The sequence below is a fragment of the Myxocyprinus asiaticus genome, chromosome 4 (genome assembly GCF_019703515.2).
Source record: "Myxocyprinus asiaticus isolate MX2 ecotype Aquarium Trade chromosome 4, UBuf_Myxa_2, whole genome shotgun sequence".
In the NCBI taxonomy this organism is placed as follows: domain Eukaryota; kingdom Metazoa; phylum Chordata; class Actinopteri; order Cypriniformes; family Catostomidae; genus Myxocyprinus; species Myxocyprinus asiaticus.
The window spans coordinates 35,816,166-35,835,471 of NC_059347.1; the positions used below are offsets into that span (position 1 = coordinate 35,816,166).

At 44.9% G+C, this 19,306-nt stretch overlaps 1 protein-coding gene across 1 annotated transcript in view; it reads right to left on the reverse strand.

The window, feature by feature from the left end:
• The window catches only part of LOC127440120 (laminin subunit gamma-3-like), a 166,260-nt gene that overhangs the window by 136,314 nt on the left and 10,640 nt on the right, over positions 1-19,306 (reverse strand). The window contains exon 2 of the mRNA XM_051696522.1: positions 18,667-18,971. Within this exon, the coding sequence (XP_051552482.1) occupies positions 18,667-18,971 (305 nt within the window). The remainder of the gene's footprint in view (positions 1-18,666; positions 18,972-19,306) is intronic.

Genomic DNA, 19,306 nt, shown 5'->3' on the forward strand with positions numbered 1-19,306 from the left:
AACCAAAAATCTAAATTCTGTCATAATTTACTCATCCTTGTGTTGATACAAACCTGAATGGCTTTCTTTATTCTGTAAACTCTAAAAGTGATGTTAGAAAGCATGTAAATCTCAGTCACCATCATTTATGTGACTGAGAATGTCATTCTACCTAACATCTCATTTTGTGTTCCAAATGAGTACCAACCTGTAAAACGTCCTGGTTACTTGCGTAACCTCCGTTCCCTGATGGAGGGAACGAGAAGTTGTGTCGATGTAGTGACACTAGGGGTCACTCTTGGGAGCCCGAGACACCTCTGGTTTTTGATAAAAGGCCAATGAAAATTGGCGAGTGGTTTTTGCATGCCACTCACCCGGACATACAGGTATAAAAGGAGCTGGAATGCAAACACTCATTCAGGTTTTATGCTGAGGAGCCGAGACAAGGTCCGGCCATTTCAGCGGGTAGTTCAGCATTGTGGCAGGAGGGACACAACGTCTCGTTCCCTCCATCAGGGAACGGAGGTTACGCAAGTAACCAGGACATTCCCTATCTGTCACTCACTCGACGTTGTGTCGATGTAGTGACACTAGGGGTCCCTATACGAAATGCCACAACTTGCTGAACTGTGTTACGTGAACTGGCGTTGTGTGACGGGCAGACCACTGTGTACCTTGTAGCCAGCACACCAGGCCGACACATAACCTCCCCCAACATAGTTATGAGTGTCAAACGGCCCTTTGGGGACAATTCGACTACCCAAAAGATAGAGACAGGCTAACCCAGTCGTGGCCTCTTTTCCCTTTCTTTTTTCCACTCCCTAAAAAAGAAAGGAGATTATCCGACTGGGCCGCCAGGTATAGTCGGGGGGTGTCCCTCCCAAGGGGAGGACACTGTTGAGACCACACCTCACCCAAAGAGAGGGGGGATATTTAAGTGGAAAAAATACATCACATGGTCTTGACGACCATGTGGAGAGTCTCAAGGTAGATCCTACCCAATGGGGGAGGAGTTACTACAAACATGGAGACTGGGGCAGAGGGCATCTGCCCAAGGAAGACGCAGTTTGCCAACAGGGAAACGAATTAGTGGAAGATATATATCGTATGGGGTTACTTTACAGGGAACCGCCACATGTGGAGCATCTACCCCAGAACAGGGCACTTAGTTAGTACTGGGCCGGCAGTGAGTCTCTCAAAAATCCCGGCTGCCACAGGGCTTGGAGGAAGTCAACCAGGGAATATAGTTTATGAACACTACTGGGAATTAATGGTGCATGTCTTCAGCTCAGAAGAGGTGAAAGGCACTATGTGCAAGCAATACACCCGGCCGGCTATCCCGGGCTTATCCGCTTGTATTGCGTGCCACTACCTGGGACGAAACCGGTTCCACCCGGAGGTTGTAAAACCTTTCAAAGTTGTTGGGTGTTGCCCTGCCTGCTGCTCTGCAAATGTCTGTTAGAGAGGCACCCCTGGCCAGGGCCCAGGAGGCCGCTACACCCCTGGTAGAATGGGCGTGCGTGCACCGGACACAGCAAAAACAGGGCTGCGTCTGCCTCCTCCTGAGGCAGCGCTCACAGGTTCACCACCTGATCCCTAAAAGGGGTCGTGGGAACCTTGCCCGGTCGGGGTCTGAGGATCACGTGAGAGTAGCCCGGACTGAACTCCGGGCACGTTTTGCTAACAGAGAACGCTTGCAGGTCTCCTACCCTCTTGATGGAAGTGAGCGCAGTCAGGAGGGCAGTCTTCAAGGAGAGTGCCTTAAGCTCAGCTGACTGCAAAGGCTCAAAGGGGGCTCTCTGTAGACCCTGAAGAACTACAGAGAGGTCTCATGAGGGAACGAGGCATGGTCTGGAGGGATGCAGCCTCCTGATGCCTCTCAGGAACCTGATGATCAGTTTGTGCTTCCCTAAGGACTTACTGTCAACTGTGTTATGGTGTGCTGCTATGGTGGCAACGTACACCTTCAAGGTGGAAGGGGACAGCCGCCCTTCCAACCTCTCCTGCAGGAAGGAACATAGTCAAAGCCCTAGTTGGCTGAGGTGTGAGAGCACCAAGTCCCTGTGTGCACACAACATGTCCCGAGAGTGAGCTAGGATTAGCCAGTCGTCGAGATAGTTGAGAATGCGAATGCCCACTTCCCTTAACGGGGCAAGGGCTGCCTCAGCGACCTTCATGAAGACACGAGGAGACAAGGACAGGCCAAAAGGGAGGACCTTGTACTGATACGCTTGACCCTTGAATGCAAACCACAGGAAGGGTCTGTGTCGAGGTAGAATCAAGACATGGAAGTATGTGTCCTTCATGTTTACCACCGCGAACCAATCTTGATGCCGGACGCTCGCCAGAATGCGTTTTTGCGTCAGCATCTTGAATGGGAGTCTGTGTAAAGCCTGGTTCAGTACTCGCAGGTCCTAGATTGGCCGCAACCCACCACCTTTTTTCGGTACGATGAAGTAGGGGCTGTAAAACCCCTTCTTCATCTCGGATGGAGGGACAGGTTCTGTTGTGCCCTTCCCTAGGAGGGTAGTGATCTCTGCGTGCAAGGTAGCAGCATTTTCGTCCTTCACCAAGGTGAAGTGGATACTGCTGAACCTGGGCGGGCGCCTGGCAAACTGAATCGCGTAGCCGAGTCGGACGGTCCAGACCAGCCATCGCGACAGATTTTAAAGCGCAAGCCACGCATCCAAGTTCCGCACAAGGGGGACCAAGGGGACAACGTCTTCGGACGTACCGGCAGGTGGGGCCTCGCGGTAGGGCGGAGCTTGAGGTGCCACACCACGTCATGGCCGTGCTGAGTCTAGGGACATCGAAGCACTTACCTTGCTCCTTGTGACCACCCGCAGAATAGCCTGGGATGGGGGAGGAAGAGGCCTGTCCTCATGACCCGTGGAGACTGTCACATCCGGGGCGGATGTGTGCCACAGCTGGTGCTCAGGGGCGGGAAGACCACCGCTGGAGCGCCAATCCTGCAAGGAAAAACCCGTGAGCGCCTTATCCACCGGGGGAATCGCCGTCTAGCCCCTGGCCACCCCGTCATCGAGGGTAGTGAGGGCGGGGGAACTGAGGAATCGGGACTGGGCAGTAAAAGGTGCCCCCCATGATTTCGTCAGCTCCTCGTGCTCTTCCAGGAAGAAAGGCACTGGAGCGGGGTGTGGCTGCTTGGAGCGGCACCGCGAGCCCAGGAACCAATCATTGAGCCGTGAGAGTTCAGGGGAGAGCGGAGGGTTCCACTCTAGCCCGACGCTCGCGGCCGCCTGGGAAAGCATGTCCGTCATCTCTGCATCGGCCTATGACTGGGCAATCGTCCCCGAAGGGGGGAGCCCAGCTGAGGCTTCTGCGTCCGACTGGACAAGCCCACTCTCCGATGCTGCGCTCGAGAGCTCATCATCTTCGCAGGCTCCGAACAAGAGGCCAGACTCGCCGTGAGACAAGCCGGCGGACTCATCCGGAAGCCCGACTGGGGCAGACGAGCGTGCTGGGGAATGGGAGGTCCGTGGGGGATACCCGGCGGAGGCGATCCCATTGGGGTCCCAAAATCACCTCCAGTGCTAGCCGCGCTGGCCTCAAACCCGTAGGTAGAAGGACCGAGGCGGGGAGCCGCTGGGGTGGCTTAAGCCGCGACCGCAACGTTGCCATGGTCATGTTCTCGCAGTGAGAACATGAACCATCCACGAACGCTGCCTCTGTGTGGGTCACGCCCAGACACGAAAGACAGCGATCATGACCATCCAAAGTTGAGAGATAACGTCCGCAACCAGGAATAACAATCGGAAAGGCACACAATTTAAAAAGACGCGTCTTTAAAAAGATGTTCCGTGTGTGCCGCTCTTTTAGAGAAATATACTCTTTTAGGGAAATAAACTCTTTCAGAAAATATACTCTCTTTTTTTTCTGCTGAAGCACCCAGGGGCGTTCTCTGCAGTGCACCAGTGCAGAGGAGGGTGAAGCCGCTGAAATGCGCCGTCAGATCCAGCAGAGGTGAATGAACAGTAGAAATTCAGCTCAATGAGCATGACCGTTCGGCTCCGAAGAGAAAATCTGAATGAGTGATTGCATACCAGCTCCTTTTATACCCGTATGTCCAGGGGAGCGGCATGCAAATACCACTCGCCAATTCTCATTGGCCTTTTATCAAAGACCAGAGGTGTCTCGGGCTCCCAAGAGTGACCCATAGTGTCACTACATTGACACAACGTCGAGTGAGTGACAGATAGGAAACACCATTGTTGTGTAGTGATAATCACCGTGGCACCGACTGAAATGAACTAGGCCTCACACAAGATGCCAAAGTATGTGGTGATTTTTGATCGCATTTCACTTAAGGTGTATATGTGTGTGATTATTAATATCAGATGGCCCCTCCCTCCATCCTAGGGGCACCAGCTAAGGAGTTTCACCTTAACAGTAAAAGAATGATCAATAAATTAAAATGATGTAAATTGGAGGGAGCTGGCCATCTGAATAATCTGAAGCGTTCGAGAGCAGCCTATAGCTCTTCTGTATCATCAACACAAGAAACACACAGTTGTAATAAAATTAGTTTTATTTTCAAAAAGATAAACAAGAATAACTAACAAAAACTACAAAATGGTACTAATATGCTAAAAGATCAAATAAATGAATGAAATGTTATAGAAGTGTATCCTGTTAACAACCCTCTTCACAGGGACTCAGGACAAAGTCTGGCTGTGGTAAGGATGCTTTATACCTTCCTGATGAGGAGATTTCAGTTTGGCGACTTCCTATTTCAGGGCTATGATTGGCTGCTGACATTGGAGGGGGCCCACACAGTGTGGCTTACCCTTCCTCCCCTGTGTGGAACATTTGAATATTTTAAAGTACATAGTTAGAACAGTGTCTTTAATATTTTATCTATGTATTTTTTCCTTTCCAAACCTCTTCAAAAATACTCTTGGCATTTTTCTGAAGATATAGAGACCAAAATGTTATTGAAAGATTACATATTACACATGCATTATTTTATACCACCATAGTTCAGTTTGTGTGAACTATTGTGCTAATTGAACAACTGCAATTTACATAAACAGTTTTGTGAATAAACTTGGAGTGGATGTGTTGCGGTTGGTGTCCATTTTAGGAGTAAAAGTTTGTGTGTAAAGATTTGTCTTTGTTTCAGCTTTTGGCACATGTTAAGTTAATGCTGCTTTGAGAGGTCTTGAAGAATTTTTATGGTCCTTCTCACCTCTGGTCTTAGGTAAAACCTTAAGATGGGGGGTTTAAGAAGTTGCTAAGAAACCACTCATGGACCAATGAGAAGTCTTTTCCAGTATGTTGGAAGGTCTGGGCCTTACTTTCTGGAGTATCTGGTAGTTGTCCGAGCAGCTTATCTGATGGCTGTGCTTGGCATTTGTTTGTGTTGGTCCTGACACGATCCAATCAAAATGGAGCCACTCTTCTTTGCCTTGACAGTTAGGGAGGGGCTCTGTCATAAACTGACTCCTGGAATGTTGTCAGTCCGATTGTTCACCACAGTAGTCTGTTTTGAGCTACAGTATATGCAAACTATATGATAACTTTTTTCAGATTTTATTGGTGCTTTAGCATATTACGTTTGGAAAATAATTTTCAGTTTCAGTTTCCCTATTCAAATTAAAAGGAGCTGTATCTGTATGACTGGAAATAGCTGCTCGATGGGCATTAATAAGAGGGCAGCCAAGGGTGTACCTCCATTTAGAAAATGCAGACATGCAGTGAGTGAACTCAAGAGAGACCGGAAGCAAAGATTTTATAATAGCAGGCAGAGATGCACTCAGCTGAAAACCTTAAACTTTTCCATGTATGGTAGATGTTTGCTTTTTCCTGTTGTGCTCTCATTTCTCCAAAATATCTAGATTATCCATCTTATGAAAGATTAAGTGTAGCCATAACATTCCAATCATACAAAAACTCAAACCAGACTGCTGTTAATTCCATATCATTCTGCCTAACATCTCCTTGTGTTCAGCTGAAGAAAAAAAAGTCTTGTAGGTTTGGAACAACATAAGGATATGTAAAAGATTATAGAATTTTAATTTTTGGGTGGACTAACCCTTTAAGGACCGAAAAACAGATCTTTCCTCAATATGAATAACAGTGTTTGGGAGGTCATTGTAACACAAGGACAAGTTCAGAGATTTAGGTAAGCAGTGCCTTTGATATGAAAAGAAGGGAAGAACTATTAAACTCAAAGAGGCTGACCACAGCAGTCAGACATGGCTGTCATAAATCAAACTGTGCTGTACTGTGAAAGAAACATGGTGGCTGTGTAATGTTCAGGGGTCCAGACATTAGCACAAGATGAAATGGAAGAAAATTAAAGACTCTTGACTTGCCCTCCTTCTCACGGAGTGGCTAAATCACTACTTCCACTCTCTAATTACAGAGTGAAAGAATTAGTGATTAAAGTAATAAGTGCAGAGGGAGATAAATAGAGGGAAGGGTACAAGTGAGTGTGTGCTTGTGCGGGGTAGAGAAGAAAAACTGAAAAAGGAAGTGTTCAAGTATGCAAAACCCCAATTAATTTCTCACATTTCTATGTATTTCATATTTCTATCTTTACATGCCTGTGTTTTGCTACAGCACCATGAATGGTGTGGCATGTTGTCATCATGTCAACAACATGTTGTAATGTTGTAAGGTCCCATATAAGGACATGTTGACAGGTATCGTCTTGATAGACATTTAATCAGTGGTGCATCTGAATTATTTATGCTGTCTGTTTGTAACCAGAAGTTTAACTTAATCATACTTATTGAATCAATTACCATCTTTCTTACTGTCTTCATGCCCTCATGCCAATCACAGAAAATTAAGTAAATTAATTAAAATATCTTGGCTTGCAATAGGTTGACATTTGGATAATTGGAGTGTCTTAGTTGTGATCCCGTCCACAGACGATCTATTTACGCTTGCAGAGAGGCCATTATGAGGAGCAAGTGAAAGGCACGAAGTAGGTGTGATAAATGGATTCTAAGCACAGTCATTATAAACAGGATTGTACAATACAGAATAGAGGGAATGGTAGAGGGAGAACTGGCGCTCTGTGAGTGTGGTGGGTCGAAGAAAGAAGCTTTGCTGCATCTGAATAAAGTGGTTATTGTTAAGCCTTCAGGATCCAGTCCAGGTCCACATTGGAAGAACTACTTATTGGGCACTGCAGCCTCCATGTTAAACGGATAGTTCACCCAAAATTGAAAATTCTGTCATCATTTACTCATTCATCAGATACTCATCCTCATGTTCAACCAAAACATATGACTTTCTTCTGTGGAGCACAAAGTTTTTGTTACCAAATTAGGTAAGTTAGTACAGGAAGTAAGTCTGGAATTACTAACGACTCGTTTCAGGTGTTTAGAATCGGTTCTTTCTTTTGGGAGTCAATAACTCCATTTGTCGTGCACTTTGATTTTTGAAACTTTGCAGACTTTTTTACATTCACAAACAGCTATATAACACACTACATGAAAAGTAATATTTGAAAAACCATAATAGGTGCTCTTTAAGCCTGAACCCGACCCAAAATCGCTTACTATCTCATTTTTCTCCTAGCAAGTACTGTTGCAATAGACTATATTTGATGTAAGCATAAGCTTACAGTACTGAAACAGTAAAAATACACAGTTTTAACAAGGCACAGCAGCCCCTTAGTACACTAGAGCAGAAGGGGAAAAAAACACTGGCTTATAGTTTATTTGCTGAAACTTCACTTGGTTCAGAAAAATCTGGAATAATATGAAACAATGCAACAGTCCCCTTTATGCAGCCATTGAATCTTTGTGACAGCTGTGCTAAAAACAATCTAGACACAGCGCAAAGAATGAAACAGAGTGCAGGTGTCTCAGCATGCGTTTTTTTTTTTTTTTATGTTCTATTTAACTTGACATGGTGTTTAAAATATGCCGGTCTTGCGCGAGACACTGAAGAAAAAGCGAGACATGGTGCAAATGTCAAGACAGAACAGATGCACGCAAAAACACGTTTGGTGTGAATGGTCCCTAACTCATCCATTTGCATGTGTCAGAGCCACCAATGTAATGAGACAGTGGGCCGGAGCTCATCATGTGCATATTGCACAGGTGAAGACGTTAGATTGGAAGTTTGGGGGGCTCATAGGGTGTGTGCCGGCCCGAGATCCTCCTCTAATTCTTCCAGCTCAAACTTACTGCCCCGCCATGCCTTCTCATGTGGTCCCTCGGGACTTAACACAGAAGAGGTGGGTGGAAGGGCACAAGAGGCTGGATCTTCCCTCAGAATGAGGTGATCCTCCATAACATCCGGAGATTCACAGTCTGTCTCCATGAGAGCTGCTTGTTCATGGGCGTGGCCCAGGCAGTGAACACAGCTCTCGTGCTCATCAGACGGCGGGATTTGCTGTTCGCATAGGAAACACTTGCATCTTTAAAAAGATGCATATCACGCAAGCGGCTCTTTAGTTAATATTGTATATATAAAAAGGATACAGTAACTCCAGCCGGAGCACTGTGGGAAGCAGGTAGGTGTTTTGCTGAAGTGCCGCGTTGATCAAAGGCGAGCATCTGAAACAAAGAACCCGTTTACCGAGAGCGTCTTCAATGGCAATGTGGAGAACTCTTTACCAGAACACACAGGGGAGCAAAAAGCCTCTCGGTGCAGGCGTTGAGCACAGGCATTGAGCACAGGTGACGAGTTGTCCTGTTCGCATCTGCTGTACGTATATATTGACAGCGAAGCAGAAGGGTTCCAAGATGAAGACAAAGTTCGTAGTCTTGAAGGAAGAAAATTCTGAAGATATGGTGACCGAACACCCGTTTATATAAGCCAACTGTGTGCCTAAAGGGCAGGGCTCAGACACCATTGCCAATAAGAGGATTGGCGTGATTGAATAAGGGTTTCAACAAGGTCGTCTAGAAGGACTTCCCCCTAGTGCTTACAGCAATGTTAAGTGAACTGAATCGAAAGGGAACTTATCTCTGTACTTAAAATGACATCCCTCCTTTTCTTAGTTAATAAGACACATTTTTACAGGTATTAATCATGGATACAAGTATATACATTCCATACAATCAGTGGACATGTTGAAATTAACATTTTGGCAAAATCTTCTGCCATTTTACTGTGGACTTTTTAAATAATATGATCAAAAGGGCAGATTCAATTCATATCAAGATTTATTGGCAAATAAACTTAAGTGAACATTGCCAATGCATTATTAGAAACTACATACAGATATAAAACATACTGAATGTGAATGAAGTTTCCTTTGCTGAAGTTTCAAATCTCAAAACTATTATTTGCTTTGGCTGCTGTTCAGTCTCTACAAGTATACCTGACTGCAGCTTGCTGAACTTGCTGTAACAAGATGGAGCCAGTGTGTGTTCCAGCAAGCTGTCACCTGATGTCTGGATTACCTATTCTGTGTGTAGTCATTTTGCTCATGTGTTTGTCAGTGCTAAGAGTTACCTCTGCATTTTCCTATGATCGCCAATCTCTCCTCAACATCCGTGCCTCAACATTCATTGCTGAAGTTGCAACATGTTATTTCACCATCGCACCGTCAATCAACGGATTCTGCAATGGATTATTCTGATGTGAAGATGGGTTTAATAAACGTAACATCAATCTCAAGCAAAACTTTCATACTCAATGAGTTATTTTCATCTCATGGATGAAACATCGCATATTCACTCGTTTAACTCAGCCACATCCAGGCTTTTCTCTGATGCATACAGTATCTCTCCACTTGCCTATACTATTGCGTCCCCTCCTACTAGTCTGAGCTCAAATTAGTTGTTTTGTATGTTTAATGCTGTCTGTGGGGATATTATGGAATCTCTTGCACCTGTTAAAATAATAAAACCCAAAACGTCGTGGTTACTGATGTAACCTCTGTTCCCTGATGGAGGGAACGAGACATTGTGTCAATGTAATGACACTAGGGGTTTGCTCTTGAGAGCCCCAAACACCTTTGTTTTATTCAGAAAAGGCCAATGAAAATTGGTGAGTGGAATTTGCATGCCATTCTCTGCCCGGACATACAGGTATAAAAGGAGATGGCATGCACCACTCATTCAGAGTTGTTTAGAACTGAGAGTTCCGGTAGGAGGGAAACAACGTCTCGTTCCCTCCATCAGGGAACAGAGGTTACATCAGTAACCAAGATATTCCCTGTCTGTCACTCACTCGAAGTTGTGTCGATGTAGTGACACTAGGGGTTTCTATACGAAACGCCGCTGGCGCTGAACCGTGTCATGAGGTATGGAGGAGTGGACATGGGCAGGCTGCTGCATGCCTCGCAGTGAGCGCTTGACCACGTCGTGACCTTCCAGCGAGTTAGGTAAGGCATCTCCCTGGTCCCGATAAGGGTGGGAGGAGGCACTTACCCGAGGAGGCTACAGGCGGTGGCCTTTCCTGATTTTTGTATTAAGCAATTTCCCGCTGAGCACCTGCTAGAATAGCGCTGGGGAAGTGCTTTTCCCTCTCCAGGAGGGAGAGCACTACAAAGACCACATCCTACCGGAGGGAGGTTAACACATGGAGAATACCTCACATGGACTTACGGACGGGGAAGTTCACATATGGAATTATGCCACTGGGGAGGACCCTATCTATGGAGAGGGTACACAGCAACAGTGGCTAAGGCAAAGCAGAGCTCTGATGAGGGGAAACACAGGGTTCACCTGAGGGGAAACCGAACGGTGGAAACGCATCATACGGGATCACCGAGGAGGGAATCACCACGTATGGAGCACTGAGCCCAAGTACACGTCATGGTCACGACGGATGCCTCGAATTCAGGATGGGGTGCCTTGTGCAACGGGCAGGCAGTATCGGGGCTCTGGACAGGGCCCTGCCTGCAATGGCACATCAACTGCTGGCGGTATCGCTGGTTCTGAGGAGGCTTTGGCCATTGATTCAGGGCAAGCACGTGTTGGTCCAGACGGACAACACAGCGACTGTGGCATACATAAACCTCCATGTCGCAACTCACCCGCCGCCTCCTCCTATAGAGTCAGCAGACGTTGAAGTCTCTGGTACACACGATCACTCAGGCCAGAGCACCAGTGGTGCCGCCTTTCTGCGGGAGGATCTTCTTCTCAGAGGCCAGCGCATGGTCTCTGATGGTGGGGGAGCTGGGGCCGACACCACAGGAGGACGGCCTTGGTGAGAGGCAGACACGGCGCGGGACTTCGGAGGCCAGTAGGTGGCCAAGCTGTGCCACGGCAGGATGTGTTTAATGGCCTCTGTCTGCTTCTTCATCGTCGAGAACTGATGGGTAAATCCTCGACAGTGTCGCCAAAGAGCCCCCCTTGGGAGACTGATGCATCGAGAAAACGGACCTTCTTGGCGTCACGCATCTCCACAAGGTTGAGTCACAGGTGTCGCTCTTGGACCACCAAAGTGGACATCACCCGTCCCAGAGTGCACGCCGTGACTTTCGGCACTTGTAGAGCGAGGTCGGTCACAGTGCACAATTCCTGCATGAGCCCTGGGTCGGTTCTACCCTCGTGCAGATCTTTAAGCGCCTTGGCCTGGTGAAGCTGCAGGATGGACATGGTGTTCAGGGCGGAGGCGGCCTGACCCACAGCACTGTAAGCCTTCGCCACTAACGACGAAGAAAACTTACACGCCTGGGAAGGGAGCCTTGGTCGGTTCCTCCAGGTGGCTGTGCCCTGCGGGCACAGGTGCACTGCCACAGCGCGCTCGACCTGGTGAAGCTCGACATATCCCTTGGCTGCCCCGCCGTCAAGGGTAGTTAGGGTGGACAAGCTCGCGAAGCATGTACGGGCAGAGAAAGGCACCTTCCACGACTTTGCGAGCTCCTCGTGCACTTCCGGGAAGAAAGGCACCGGGAAGAAGATACTCCCACAGGAAGGCGGCACCATCTGCCCATCAGCTGGCCGCCAGGAACCCCGGATGGTCTTCAAAGTGGCCCTGGGACAGGAGACCCAGCCAATTTAAAATCCTATTGTTTGTCTATAAGAGTCTGTATCATTTGACTCCTCATTTATATTGCGGATCTCCTCTCTCACCATCACACCTCTAGACCTCTTTGGTCATCAAATAGTCTGCAGCTGACTGTTCCCAGGTCACGCCTAAAACTGAAGGGTGACTGTGCCTTCTCTATTGCAGCCCCACGACTCTGGAATAATTTACCTCCCCATATAAGGTCTTCCCCAACTTTTGATGATTTTTAAATCTCTTCTTAAAACTCATTTGTTTTCTGTAGCTTATAGAAATATGCAGGTTTATTGGTACTCTTTTATTGTCATTGTGTCTTTCATGTTGTCCTTGTGTTTTGCTATGAATTTTGTAATTATTGATTTTGTACAGCACTTTGGCCATCTGTCGTTGTTTTTAAATGTGCTATATAAATAAAAGTTACTGACTGACTGACTGACTGAACGCCCAGGTCCTTCAGTCTGTATTGCGCACATGCTGGGTCTCTTGGGCAGTTCCGCTTTTGACACTGGTGCAGATTAAATTTATTGAGTGTTTTCGAGCTATGCGAATAGAGACGGCAGCTTGCCCATATTTCTTGCACGCTTGGTTCATTGCTTGCGGGTGAAGTCTCAATTCTCTGTATAGTAAATCAGCTATCGTGTTTATTATGCCTGGGACATACGTCACGTGTGATGAACACACAATCAGTTTCCTGTTGTGTTAGGATGTGCAGTCAAGTTGAGCGTGCACGTCATGAAAATGTATATGCCAATTATAGCCACAGAAAGTGGAGAAAAACAAGTTTCGGACATTCTACAAGGGTGCTGGGCTTGGAACAACTCAATTATCGTATTGTATGAAGTGAAAATGGACTGCATTAATTCCGTTAATTTTTTCAAACGCGTTTAACAAGCAATATATATATATATATATATATATATATATATATATATATAAAGATATTAAAAATTATATATCTATATATATATATATATATAATTAAAAATAAATAATACATTTAATATGTATATTAATATTATGTACATATACTACATAAAATAAATACATAATACAAATAAAAAAAGATCAGTTGCAACTGAACTTGACAGCCAGTTATTATCATACATTTTCATTGTATGAAAAGATACAATGATTTGCAGATATGGTTTTCTGAAAACTTCTTCTTGTTCCTGTTCAATAGGAAAAGGTCACATGAGTTTGAAGTTACAGCACATGAGGGTGGGCTAATGTGCCTAATGAGTCAGTTTTCAGTGTGACTCAATTGGACTGACCACATTTAGACATGATGTAAATGGCTGATTTATGGCACAGCATTTTAGATAAATACTTGTAAATAATGTTTTTTGAGCCCACTTGGCTCAAAGACCAGAGGGCGAACAGTTTGAATTGGCATGACAATTCTATGGCAGTGACACTGTTAGATCACTGTTCCTGTTACGTTCCATCCACCTTTTGTTTCAAAAATAGATGTGGAGGAGGACATCTCTAATTCTGAGTTTTCCTTGGAAGTAGTGATCATCTAATCCTGCCAACTCTGATTTGATCTATTCTAGACTGTACCTATTTATATATATTTGTGCATATATATTAAATTAATCTTTGTGTGTATATTTTCTGCAATATCAAGCTATGGCTGTTCAACAGTGATTTTCTGAACTTCATTTGATGACTGTGAATGTACCTCTGTGTGGAAGGAGCTCACTAAAATTTTCCGAAAAAAATTGCAGGATTTATTAAGAAGCATGGCATGCTGGGCACACTCATGTTTAGCCGTGAGATTCTGCTGTAAACTTTGGGGAAGCTTGACAGTGATGTATAGCTTTCTGCTGCAACAACAAAGTACACCTATATACATATCTAATGCCTGGGGAGATGAGCTGCTCACTAAAACAGCATGTTCATGTCAACAACAAGTCATCGAGATAAACATTATGCATGTATATTTAAAACACACAGTAAATTTTCTCAGGTTTACATGCCAAATATCTGGAAAATGTTAATGTTAATATTTGGCATGCTAATGAATGTATACAGGCAGGTTTACGTAAGTTTGATTTAGGCATGTTAAAAAAAAACAAACAACAACAACATTTCTAAACTCTCTTAATAGGTAAAGGGTTCACCCAAAAATGAAAATTCTCTCATTATTTACTCACCCTCATGGTATCCCAGGTGTTTATGGCTTTCTTTCTTCACCAGAACACATTTGAAGAAAAATAGAAAAATTCCTTAGCTCAGTAGGTCCTTAAAATGCAAGTGAATGGCAAAAAGACTGTCAGCATAAACTTCATCCATACAACACCAGATGGTAAATTAATGTCTTCTAAAGACATGATCACTTTTGATGCAAAAAGATAAATATTTAAGTACCATTCTTAGTATTTAAGCAAGAGACAAACACAGTGGGTGTGGCGTCAGGCCTTGGAGAGGCATTTATTGAAAATAATAATAAATAAAAAATATTCAATATGAGGAATAAAGTGTCCATAGGCATAAGTGTCCAAAATAAAGGAGGATCTGGCGCCCTTGCAGTGAATGGGGATTTGTGAAGGATGGAGCGTGCCATAGGAGTGGTCCAGGACATGAGCGGGGTCCGGCAGCCATGACACACTCCCCTCCATGGTCTGGGTGGAGGGGCGGTGGTTATTTCTCATTGTGTCATGATCGATCGGACCGTTATCATAGAATTCGATGATGTATTTCCACGTAAACCCCGAAATGGGATAAGAGTCCCATGAAACATGACGGCAACAGCTATGGTATATGTAATCACATTTGGTTGTGCCCTCAGAAGCAGAAACTTTAGGAAGAACACATTCTCAAAGGTTTGTCATATTAATTAACACACAAAGCTAGCTAATATTGTACTGTCGCAAACATTGGGTAGTGTAGCAACATAGCTCATTATAATCGCCAACCAGAGGTTGCGCCAATTTAAACCGAGTGCTTCATTTTATCAATGTATTCGTAGTATTATTCTGCCTCTCTCTCTCTCTCTCTCTCTCTCTCTCTGTGTGTGAGACAGAAAAGTCTCGCCTGGTGTCCGCAGTCCGGAGGAGCACACCATTCTTCCCTGAGGTCCATGCGGAGCTCAAAAAGACCTGGTACGTACCTTACTCTTCACACATTCAGGTTGAAGGTGCTGCCGTCCTCACTTAAGTGGACCACGGCGATGAAAAAAGTTACTCAAAGCTTACCCCGGTGGAACAGGTGGACGCAGCTCACCTCACCATAATACTGCTATGGGATGAAAATCCCGTCCTGCCTACCCCTCCAAACCATGTCGACTGACGTCCGCACTGGCTAGAAGAGCTTATACAGTAGCTGGCCAAGCTGGTTCAGCATTCCACAGTATGTCGGTGCTCCAGGTTTTTCAAGCTAAGCTCCTTAAACAAATGAATAAGCAAGGCTCTGATCCAGAGCTGCTCAAAGAGCTCTGCACCGCAACAGATTTGGCACTGCGAGCCATGAAAGCTACCGCTCAGGCCATCAGCAAAGCAATGAGCAACCTGTTGATTCTGGATGTGCATATTTGGCTAACTCTCACGGAGATGCGTGACGCAGAGAAATCCACCCTCCTCAAGACCCCGGTGTCGCCCAACAGTCTCTTTGGCAACGCCGTGGAAGGCTTTTCAGAGTGCTTCATCACGGCGCAAAGGCAGTCTCAAGCGATGAAACACATTCTGCCAAAGAGAAGTAGCACTTCCCCCGATCTAATTCCAGTAAGTGGCCAGCAAATAATCCATCTCTTGCTGCCCCAGTGCAGCCAAAAGCTACTATTGAGCCATCAGTGAAGCCACGCAAACCCTGGCCCAAGCGTAAACACCTGCCGTCTCAGCACAAAAAATGTGCCGGCGGCAAAACCCCGACCAGGCAGCAGAAATGTTCGTGACCCGTGAAGAGGAGCCCAGAGCTCACCGTTATTCATGGCCCAGAGCTGAAGAAGGCTCGATTCGAGGCACACAGTGTTTATCCCCTCTTCCCCAATACTGTTCATCGGGAACAGGACATTGTTCAGTATGTTGCTTCTGTGTGTATTACACAAACAAAGATTGTTCTCATAAAAGAGAAAAAAAGCGCCCATTGTACAAACATGGGACAGTGACACACTCTTAGAAAAAGGGCCATTTCCTTTTTACGTATCATACACCCCACACATTATTTTCAACTGCTTCCCTATGGTGAGTGACGCATTTTCTCCTATAGCGAGCAAATCAATATGCCCGCTGTCCCGCTGTGCAAACGCGTGGTGAGCCCTCACGGGCGTGTCAGACTGGGTGTTAAAAACGATCAAGCATGGTAATACGATTCAGTTTGTACGCCGGCCAGCTTGCTTTACTGGTGTTCTGCAATTTGTGGTCCGATCACAGGATGCGCTGATGTTGCATGCAGAGATTCACAGTCTGCTCGCAAAAAACGCAATAGAGACTGTCCCAGACTGCGACACACATTTACTGTGGGTTTACAGCCATTATTTTCTCATTCCGAAGAAATATGGCTGGCTCCAGACCATTCTAGTTCTGTGACGCTTGAATCGTGTGCTTGCATAGTGCCCATGTTAACTCAGAAACTTTGATCTTATCGCACATCCATCCTCAGGACTTTTTGAGTCAATAGATCTGAAGAACGCGTACTTTCATGTACAAATTGCACTGCGTCACAGCCGGTTTTTGAGATTTGCTTTCGAGGGAACTGCGTATCAATTCAAAGTCCTTCCTTTCGGTCAGTCTCTGGCTCCCTGCACATTAACTAAATAATAATTTCATTTAAGAGAATACTGGATTTTATGGCGGCAGCATCTGCCATCATACCGTTAGGTCTGTTACACATGAGACCTCTCCACTACTGGCTCATACTGTATGCATGTGCATCACAGTGACTCGCCGCTGTCTGGTTGCTCTAGTACCATCGACAGCGCCGGCCTTCTACCAACAGGGCGTTATGCTGGGTCAAATTTTCAGAAGAAAAAACACATGTTCCGGACCGTATGAATTTCGGAGCGGATCTGTTGTCACACCAGGGAGTATTACCAGTGGAATGGAGACTTCATCCTCAAACAGTGATGAGGATTTGGGAAATATTCGGCAAAGCGGAAGTCGACCTATTCACCTCCGTGGAGAACGGCCATTGTCCCCTCTGGTACTTCATGTCCCAAGCCCCGCTGGGCGTGGACATGCTGGCTCACAAATGGCTGGTGAAACGCAAGTATGTGTTTCCCCCTGTGCACCTCCTTCATTCTGTCATCAGCAAAATCTGAGAGGACATGGAAACAGTTCTGTTAATTGTGCTGAAATGGAGCTGTGGAACATACATGTGTGGCCCCTGAACAGAGCACATCGGACGAGCCAGAATTGACTCAGTGATGAAAACCATTTTACTGGCTAGCTCATCGTCCACGAGTCTGTGCACTTAAATGGCACGTGTTTGCAAATTGGTGCTCTTCACGTGGTAAAGACCTGGTGAATTGCCCCATAGCCGAGATTATGACATTCCTTCAAGAGCAGCTGGACGCTGGTCTTACCCCGTCAACGCTCAAGGTTTATGTAGTGACAGTCTTAGCATACCACGCCCTGGAGGCTTGCTCTTCGATAGGCAAGTATAATCTAGTCATAATGGTCCTCAGGGGGATTGAGGCATTTAAACCCCCCTCACCCTCCTATGGTGCCGACTTGGGATTTGAATCTGGTGCTGAAGGCACTCACAAAATCCCCGTTTGAGCCACTGGAATCTGTTGAGCTACAGGTGCTTTCCTTAAAGACCACACTTCTATTGGCTTTGGCCTCATTTAAATGGGTGGGTGACATGCAGATGCTGTCGACTGACAGCTCATGCCTGGAGTATGTATAATAAATATATATATGTATGTATAAATCAATATATAAAAAATTTAATTTAAATGCATTCTTAAGTAAACATAACATTTATATATGACCATTGTTTTCATATGTGGGTTGATATTGTGAGAGGGCTTTATCAGATCTAAATGTTTCTCCTCAATTTTCATAATTTGTAAACAATAGCCCTAAAATGTTAAAATTATTTTTTTTATTTTTTTCAAAGTGATCAATCAAGAATTATTTGTTAGTTGAGTATAAGTCATGTTTGTTCTTCAGTCAGATTTTATGAAGGAATTTATGGCCAGATCTTAAATAATTATAATTCAATATACAGTATACCCTGTGACTGTTTTAATATGAATAAATGCACAGTATTATAGGTGTTTTTTAAGTAACATGTTATTTGCAATGAAAGTGCTAGCTAAGATGAATGCAGAAAAAAATATGGGCCCCCGCCAAGTTTGAATCTGGATAATCTGGCCTCCGCAAGAAAATAGTTGAAGAGCCCTGTTCTACACGGTCAACCCATTTTGCTGTTCATGACACCCTTTCTTGGCTTGCATATCGCTGGTTTCAATGTTTTTAGACAATGTTTTTAGACATGTTTAGGCACAAAAACTGTGCCAAAAGTGTATGCGTGAAAAAAAAAAAAAAGGAATTCAGAAGAATACAGATCAATTTTACTTTGTGTTAATATGAAGTTATAGATTCAAAATACCTGATTTACACTTATGCAAAGCATTAAAGTATTGCTAATATTTTTTTCTTTTGCAACTTGATCTGCACTTTTACAAAACGTTCTGTGAGCATGCAAATCTTTTTATGCTTGCAATTTGATTCACGCTGTCACAAATCTTACTCTTCACATGCAAATCATTTAGGCACTATTTTATCTTTATAGACAAACCTGTAACACAGGACTCTGGTCGAAATTGTAGGCACTGGGCCGTCCTTCCAATGTGGAGAAGGCCACATTTCCACCAGTTAGCGGGGAGATGTCACTAAACTCGTCTGTGCAGAGTGCTGTCCTCTCCTCCTGTCCTGGCTTTATGAAGCCCTTATTGTCCTTCCCGTAAGTCTTACGACAGGAAGCGCTGTAATATTGATATGGTTGCCATGGTACATTCTCCTCTGTTCGCTTGTAGATGGCAAAGCTCTCTGGCTGGCTGGTGTAGAACTTTAAACGGATGTATGTGATCTCAAAAGCCTTGCCTTGAGAAAAAAAATACAAATAAAATAAAAATCTTTTCATTTATGAAATCTTAACACAAACAATATTTGTAAAAAGGTATTGCCATCCCATTGCCACCCATACTTTACATGTACACAATAACTATTCAATACCTGTTATATGTATATATATATACAGGTGCATCTCAATAAATTAGAATGTCGTGGAAAAGTTCATTTATTTCAGTAATTCAACTCAAATTGTGAAACTCGTGTATTAAATAAATTCAATGCACACAGACTGAAGTAGTTTAAGTCTTTGGTCCTTTTAATTGTGATGATTTTGGCTCACATTTAACAAAAACCCACCAATTCAC